This window comes from Ruditapes philippinarum, unplaced genomic scaffold, assembly GCF_026571515.1.
Source record: "Ruditapes philippinarum isolate M1 unplaced genomic scaffold, ASM2657151v2 ctg18478_1_1_1_1, whole genome shotgun sequence".
Lineage (NCBI taxonomy): Eukaryota > Metazoa > Mollusca > Bivalvia > Venerida > Veneridae > Ruditapes > Ruditapes philippinarum.
In genome coordinates this window covers 14,319-23,569 of record NW_026861797.1, presented here as the reverse complement: position 1 = coordinate 23,569, position 9,251 = coordinate 14,319, and the positions used below count along the sequence as shown (strand labels likewise).

Here is a 9,251-nt window from a genome sequence, read left to right as displayed (position 1 = left end):
GATCTCCAAACTTTAATACAATAAATTATATTATAACAAATTTGAATCTAATAACCAATCATATTACGCGTTACATAAAGCGTGTACTATAACTATACATACTTCGTCGTTGTTCTGATTTTGCCATATATCTCCAATGTCTATCTCCGTCGTAAACTCTTTTCACATCTTGTTTGACAATATCTACTGAAAATTTAAAAAGCTTCAGTTTTTAGAATTATAAAAAATCCAGAGACTTATGTTATAGAGGGATATGAAGCTCTAATGATAGAAAATTTACAAATCCTGACCCATAATCCCTAACGCGAATATCATTGACCCTTGGAGTTGATCAGTTACCACAATTTTGTTTTACGTAACCAACGTGTTTACATTTTCATCCATTACTGAGATTAATTTTCATTTTTTTGCTTGTTTTATTACATTTTTGTTATTTCTTTTTATTACCATAACAAATTTTAGATAACATGGCGGTGTACATATCGGTAAACTTTCTTTTGTCAAACATATTCTCCGACAATCTCGCACAAATGTGAATTTGCGGGATAATGAATCGATGATGTATGACGTCATAGCTTCCTCTCCATTTAAACGTAACTCGTTTATAAATTGTCTAAGCAGATTTGCAACTATTTCTTTCGATTTTAAACATTAAACAATCGTTGACAAAGGATTAACAAAAGACATGTACTTGAAATTTGACAAACGAAAGGCCGATGGTGACATTTTAACTTTTTGAACTCTTGGGTTCATCTTCACGAATTCAGATCTTCAACATCATGAATTCAGGCTTTCAACATCGTGAAGATGAAATCGCCGTAAATTCGTGTAGTTGAAATCGTGATGTTCAAAATATGAATTCATAAAATTGAATCCACGAAGTTGAAAGCGTAAACTTGAAAGCGTGAATTCGTGAAGATGAAATCGTTAAGTTCAAAACGTGAATTCACGATGTTTAATTCGTGAATTCATGAAGTTAAAATCTCACATTCGTGAAGTTGAAATCGTGAAGTCATGAAACTGAAATCGAGAATTCTTGAATTCCGTGTGTTGAAAACACAAATTCAATAAGTTAAAATTGTGAATTCACGAAATTGAGGATTCGTGAAGTTGAAATGTCCCCACTGGTCTTTCGTACTGACAACTCGTATGAAACTTACCTTCGTCGTTTAGAAAGTTTACTTTCCGTTTTGAGTTTGTGCTGAAATTTTTAATTACATTATTTTTATTTCCGATTAATAAATTGATATACGTAAAGGGTTGTTATAACATGGGTATATAAAGTCATCAGATTTAAGACATATACTAAAAAGGTAAAGAAATATTAATTTGTGCATCAATTTAATTAATAATATTTCCAGCATGAAAAACCGGATTTATTTACGAATTAAAGATTAAAAACCAAATTTTACATTCATTACTAAAATTACAAATATAATCAGATTTATTTACAGAATGTCGAATGTAGAGAACATAAATTACAAGTAATTCAAAATTAGTTTTGTATTTTATGATAAGATATAACATGAAATGATATGGCATGATAGTATTCTGATATTATATAATATGACATGATTTGATGTGGACATGATATATGATATGATATGAATATGACATGATATGATATGAATATGATATGACATGATATGGATATAATATGACATGATATTATATGATATGACATGATATGATATGAATATTATATGATACGGATATGATATGTATATGACATGATATTTATATGATATGACATGATATGGATATGACACGATATGACATGATATTTATATGATAAGATATAGATATGGTATGACATGATATGAATATGACATGGTATGACATGATATGGATATGACATGACATTTATATGACATGACATTTATATGATATGACATGATATTGACATGATATGATATGATATGATATGAAATTTACCGTGCTTTATCATTATAACTTGTGGAGTCCTTGGTATATTTAGTATTATCTATATCCCGAAATACGTCACCCATTGAAATAGCGGATTCTTGTGTCTCACTTTGGTGACTTTTTATGCCAGCTTTTTGACATGGTAACGAAAATTGTTTTTTAAAAAAAAAAAGGTCTTTGTAAAATTTAAATATTTATTTAATTTTTAAAATTTTAAGCTTTAAAGAAAAAATAAAATTTCTATTTTATTTTATTTGTTTTTTTGGTTAACACAATAAGGGCATATACCCCAAAAAAATTTTATTTCGGGTAATGGGGTTAAAACCCAAGGATAGATTAAAGGGGGTTTTTGTTTATCCTATTTAAAATTCCGTTTTGTAATTAATTTTGGGAAAAACTCTCGAATGCGTTCCTGGAACCAACCAGTACCAAGCAATAGATGTAAAGTTTATTGCTCAAAGAAACAACGGCTTGCTCTTAACGGGGTATGAACCCACGTGGTCAGCAATTCTTAGATTACTAGTCAGACGCGTTAACCACTCGGTTAATAAATTTATTTTATTTTGTTTTTATAGTAGATCTAAACTTATTTTACATTACCGGAATCTCTTTTATTGGGATCTTCAACAAAACATTGTTTATTGTTACTACAAAGACCAGAATTGTCTCCTGTTCTTCGCACTAGGGCTTCAAGGACGGCAAGTCTTTCCTTTAAACGTTCAGTGTCATCATTTAACTGTAACCGAGCCAGTTTTTCCTCGCAGAACTTACTCTCTAACTTACAGTATTGTGACGTCAGCGCTAAAATGTCTGTATAAAATGATAAAAGAAAAAAACGCCCGGCAATGTGAAGTAAATAGCTGACATATCTTTCAAAAGTGCAGCCAAAAAACCAGTCGGACTGCACAAATATAGTTCTCATAAGACACTTGCGTTAAATAAGTTTTAGAATCTAAAATATACTTTAATTGTTTCTCTGTTTAACTTACAACAGTTCTAAACTTCTTTTTATTAATATATGATAAAGTTTTTATACATTAAAATTATATTTCATTTTTGCTACAAAGTCTTTCGAACATTATTACGGAGTTATTGGTCCTTCTTATTTTTTATAAACTCTTACCTTCCTGCAATTTAGTATTGTTATGATTGCTGAAAAAAGAACATACGTAAAATCAATGCCATTGTATTTTTTTTATTATTGTTAATGTTTTAATCTGGACATTTCCCTAGATGACAGATATACATTTTGATAGTATTTTACATATTACGTCCGTGATACAATGTTATTATGTTTTTGTCTTTTCAGTAACTCAGTATTTGATATGTCATTGACACTGACAGCCTTATATGTAACACATTAAAGGAACTCCGCTGAGGTTCAATAGCCTAAAATAATAAATTTTGAAATACTTTCTTAAATCAAATGGTACACTTAAATTTGAAACCAAGCAATAGATGATATATAAATTGATAATCGATTTTTATGCAATTCTTTATTTTTTGCCAATGAAAAAGCGAAACGGTTTTTTATTTTCTGACCAATTTGCACAATAAAATTGATTATTTCTGAGAAACTGAGTGAGCAAATGATGTGAAATTTTGTACATAAGTTATTATTGGTCTAGACATACATCTAGTTATACAAAAATCTTGAAAAAATATTTTCGGTCCCTTAACCTCAAATAAAAACCTCAGTGGAGTCCCTTTAATCGTTGATTCTGTCAGGGGAAAATGTCTGCCTTGATGTTATTTAATCTAAGGAAAGATTTAGTAATAAATACTAGAACCAATTTCCAAGATATGGGGGCTGGGCAGCACCGCCTGACATAAAATTGAAATATTCTCAGTTGGAAAACTAGCATGTAATTGTTTAATTAACACTATTTTTTTAGGTATTTTAACTTTTTCTATCTCAAATCAATATATACATTTAAACAACAACCACACCCAAAACACAGAACTCTGATCATTATTTACACCCAAAACAAACACACATCATTTATCAGCCACTTATACGAAATATCTTTCCTCGTATACGTCTTTTATACGAAACAAAACAAGACACCTGGCGAGCCCAAGCTCTAAACAACTTATGACCAAACAAAACAATAAGATCATCACAAAATGAAGAACACAAAAATGAATGTTTTTACAACTCTAAGATACCGTATAAATCACAAACATTCATCCAACAATATTAACTTCACACAATCTAATCAGCATCAGAATAGCAAACTGAAGCACCCAATATTTACATATATCCTCCAAACAAAGCATCAACTAATATAATCTTGATCAGACAAACATTCAACCAATATCAACCAATTATATCTTCACAAACAGATATAACTCAACAACCAAAACAACTAATTACAACCAATAAACCCTGATCAATTAAGATCACAACAATTATATTCAACCAACTTCAACAACCAACAAAATTCCCTTCAAAACAACAAAATTCTCTTCTCAATAAACAAGAAAAATATTACATACATTCGTATGTAATATAGGTACGATTGCATACTACTTTTTGTGAAGACTTTATGTTTGCCTAATTAAAGGTGTAATGTAAAATGAACAAACATGTCATGAGATATTTTATATCTTTAAACATTTTCACGGAATGTAATTAATGTATCACCATAATAGTTGCATGCCTTCAGATGAGAAAAATGATTTCAAGGAAATCAAAATATGAAAAGAAAATTCACGGTCAATTGACTGCTTTGAAGCATAATCACAAAATAAAATTACAGGAAATTAAAAACCTTTTTAATACACTAAAGGTAGAATTTCATTGTAAATCATAGTCAAAGATTTGAGATATGATTATTTATTCATATTAACATCATTATAGGCTATATATTGATAAAAAAACCCGAAAGACACAGTTTGTAAATATTTATTACAATAAAATATGAAAAAGGTATACGCGCAGAGGTTAGCTATAATTAAAATTCCCGCGCGAAGTCGCGGTGGTGCTTGGGATAATCACTTGATACTGTAAATGGCAGCCATTTTACGATACGAATCCTCGGACAGTTTATCCTGCCGAAAAGATATGAAAAAATACTTGGAATTCAAAGTTTGCTGGCTACATAAAGATTATCGATTTACTCTTTGCACACTTTTTCTCTGCCTGAGTATAATAATATTGACGTGTTTTCATTGGCTTAAACCATCACGTTAATACCAATACACATGTAGGTGTGAACTAATTTCGTGTTCATTAAAATTATTCCGTTAATAGACATATAACAATCTTATTTACAAATGAATTGATAAAACAATTATCCCAGAAGCATTGAAGATAATAACAATCATTGGAAAAAAATAAATGCATATAAATTGTAAATTTGTGTATGACAACTCAACCCCCTAAACAAAACATAATAGACTCAACCAAAACAAGCGCCTGCTTCTTCACCTAACTATGTAGTTGCATGACCATGATAAGCAATTTAGCGAACCAAATCTAAGAGATAAACCTATTGTAAAAATAATACTATGACCACAGCAGATTTCGTACAGAAAAAATAACCGCTACACACTATCAGCGTGTCTCTCCTAACTGATGTAAAATCTCTCTCAAAACGCGCATATTTGCTAGCTTAAACGATCTGACCTTTAAACATGTATACATACAGCGACTGGTTTAAACATGATATTTACACTCTATTTAAAACAATGTACCACTGTAAAGAAATATTAACTCGTTGTTTCATCTACAACAATATATCACTGTAGGGAAATATTAACTCGTTGTAAGATACATATCTACATATAAACTTCATGATTATTCTGACAGATACTTTCTGTACATCAATTTTATTTATTTTCCTGAATCATATATAGTTTGTACTTCGATATCATATAACCATCTTTATACAATCAAATATTTCTTTCAGTTTTTGTACGTACAGCAATAGCGAGTAAACCGCCTTTGAATCAAACAAATATTTTAACAAAATTTACGTTAATTATAGAAGTACAGTTATAATCTGTATATTTATTTCTTTATTTAATGTAAATTTAAAAAAAAATGACATATATAATACCAAGCACATTTATTATGTACATCATCAGGTGCTGAAAAGTCGCCAATTCGTTTCTCCATTGATTGGTGCACTTACAGTTTTTATCTCTTTTAGTGAACACTGGATGTCTTTTGACCTTAAATTATAAATTATAGATTGATAAAATTATACAATAAACAAATCTCAATAAATATGTATGTATGTGTTTTTAAACATTTAATCCAATGAAGACAATCATGTTTTTAACGTTTCTGTACATAAGTTTATGTCTCTTTTATGTTGAACTTATGATAATACATGACTGAAAAAATAGCAATGGAAGAAAATAGATATATACAAATGAGTAGCGCCATGACAAAACCTACATTATGCGTTTGCGACCAGCATGGATCGAAACCAGCCTGCGCATCCGCGCATTCTGATCAGGATCCATGCTGTTCGCTTACAAACCCTATTATACAAGTACAGAAACTGATAGCGAGCAGCATGGATCCTGACCAGACTGCGCGGATGCGCAGGCTGATCTGAACCCATGCTGGTCGCAAATGCACTCTGTTGATTTTGTCACGGCGCAGCTCATACATGTACATGTATATAGATAGAATTATACCATTAACAAATCTCAAAAAATATTGAATGATTGGTATTCATTTGTATGGGTTTTACACATTTAATCCAATGAAGACAATTATCTTTTACGTTTCTGAACATATGTTTCTGTCTCTTTTATGTTGAACTTATGATAATACATGACTGACTTAATAGTATGGTGACTGATGTGCATTGTCGATAGCAACTCGTTATCGCCTTTTAGTCTTGTCGCTAGCAAAACGCGTCAAACTGCGCGTTGTCGCACTGTCGTCTTGTCGTCCTGTCACTAGCGAAGCACCCCAAATGGAGCGTTGTCAAGCGGCGCGTTGTCGCGATGTCTCGATGTCGCTTTGCTTAAAAGCTTATCCGTCGATTTGAGCCGAACGAAAATGTGGCATGCATCTTTAGCGACAGGACGACAAACGAAAGTCCGACACCGCACCGTTTGGCGCTTTGTCGCTAGCGACAATACAATGCACAAAGGCATTCCAAATCAGCCATTATAAAAAAGCAATGGAAGAAAATAGATATATACAAATGAGCCAAAATTATAAAATGTTTCAAATAGAATAAAATTAATATTACTATACAATCTTTTGAATGACTGTAAAAATCAAATACATTCAATTATGTTAACTTTTATATAACTTTAAGTTGCAATTGTGCAAAACATTAAATTAATAAAAGAGAAAATGAAAAGTTACTTGAAAAACCATAAATGACATAATTATATTCTGAACCCGAGGCGTATAGGGTAACAGTTTTTTACGAGGGATGATATTTTTGCTGTTACTCACAAACCTATGTGTTTTTCTATTTTATCACCAAGAACAAATACTTCATTGAGACACTGTTTCTATAGTACGTTTTATGTTTCAGACTTTTAATGTATAAAGTTTAAAGAAGTATCCGTACTTTAAAAGTCTTTAATCACATGGTACACTTGAATTAAGAGTAAGAATAACTCACATTCGCCTATGGGAAATTAACATTACAAAAATAGTGAGAGGTAGAAAAAATTAATTGTTATAATTATCTCATTATTTAATATTTATCTTATACTTTTGAAAATATATATCGGACATTAAACGAACAGGAAGTTAATTTTAACATAAAAGATACAGAAACCTATCTACCGTAACGTAAAACATGATTGTCTGCATTTGATTAAATATGTCAAACACATATAAATAAAAAATAAATAAAAAAACTCAATCAATTTTTAAAATTTCAATACATAAAAATGTCAATAATAAACCACTTACTTTATTATTTATTACCCAGTATGAGATAAAACTGAACTTTTTTACAGACTTCAATCATACACTGACTAAATCATCGTTTGAATTGATATTTTCCTTAAAGTGTAGTGTTGCAGGTAATATTGTACAGGGTAATACGCCTGTAAAATTTATTTAAAATTTAATATTGAGGACTATTGATGAAATAAAATGCGTATCTTCATTTTCCGTATTTTCGCTGTAAAAAATATATTTTACTACAGTGAAGCTTATTTTCCGTATTTTACGGGTGTTTTGCCGGAATATTTTCTTCTAAATTCACGAAATACACAAAATTTTAGGGGAGGTCTTTCAAATTGTCAGAAATAAAAGAGAGAAAAAAAGTATTCCGTGAACAGAAAATCAAGTTATTATTCTATAAATACAGAATTAATTTTCATCTTGTGGCATGACAATGAATATATTTCAGTCGTGGCTACCGTCAATTGTGAAATATTTATTTTTAAACCACCAGATGAAAAATACAAATCCTGTATTCATAGAAAAAACTTGAATGTCATGTATTTATTATGGTGGCTGATTTTGAACGCTTTTGTGCATTGTGTTTTTCATAGAGAAAGCACGACAAAGCGCCAAACGGCGCGTTGTCGGACTTTCGTCTACGATGCACGCCAAACGGCTTGTTGTCGTGCGGCTAGTTGTGGCGATGTCACATTGTCGCTCGACTCATATCGAAGGATTGGTGACATGTTCAAACGGCAGGGCGGTATCGAGACAACGCGCCCCATCACAACGTGCCGTTTGGCGTGCTTCGTTAGAGACAAGACGACAGTGCGACAACGCGCCATTTGGCGCGTTTCGCTAACAACAAGACGAAAAGGCGAAAAGGATATAGGTTGTGTTGTCACTGTCGATAACGCAACGCGCAAAGTGTACCAAATCAGCCACCATAATTTATATAGTAATTATAATATTTTCAACTTTCGATCCTTTCCTTGTCATGGGATACTCGTTATAACATTGCCCTTTATCTATCGTTTAATTTTCTAACATTTTCGATGATAAAATTTCCTTTATCATAGTGAGAAAGCTTAAGAGGAAAATAATGTGTTACATATTTTTGGGGGAGGGATATATTTACAGCCAAAGAATGGGCAACTATTAAAAGGAATATAGCATTTGTGTTTTTATGTATTTAACACTTTATTAAAACTCACGCTTTAGTTATTTTAACAGGAAGTGAACGAAACAACGCCTTTATTCTTATGAAATGAGTAGAGGTGTAACGGTTATCAAAAATGCGAGTCGTTTAAACGGCGACTTAATAACCGTGTAAAACGTTTAAACGACCGTATTAAAAGAATTTTAAGATTTTTAAACTTTAACTTTGTTTTTATGATAAGATAGCACATTTTTGCTGGTATTTTGTTATACTTGACATCAATTACTA

General features: G+C 31.0%; 1 protein-coding gene and 1 long non-coding RNA gene across 2 annotated transcripts; both read right to left on the bottom strand.

The window, feature by feature from the left end:
• Nucleotides 1–102: 102 nt before the first annotated feature.
• LOC132716829 (uncharacterized) lies at nt 103–2,038 on the bottom strand. Its single transcript, XR_009623878.1, has 3 exons — nt 1,936–2,038; nt 1,161–1,201; nt 103–186 (listed from the first exon to the last, which is right to left on the bottom strand). It is a non-coding gene; the product is annotated as an uncharacterized LOC132716829 (long non-coding RNA).
• A 285-nt stretch (nt 2,039–2,323) lies between these two features.
• LOC132716828 (uncharacterized) lies at nt 2,324–7,930 on the bottom strand. The gene is made up of 4 exons (XM_060700173.1): nt 7,826–7,930; nt 5,991–6,105; nt 3,050–3,078; nt 2,324–2,736 (listed from the first exon to the last, which is right to left on the bottom strand). The coding sequence occupies exons 2-4, from the start codon at nt 6,047–6,049 to the stop codon at nt 2,513–2,515; spliced, it is 312 nt and encodes a 103-aa protein (XP_060556156.1). The 5' UTR covers nt 6,050–6,105; nt 7,826–7,930; the 3' UTR covers nt 2,324–2,512.
• Nucleotides 7,931–9,251: the final 1,321 nt, after the last annotated feature.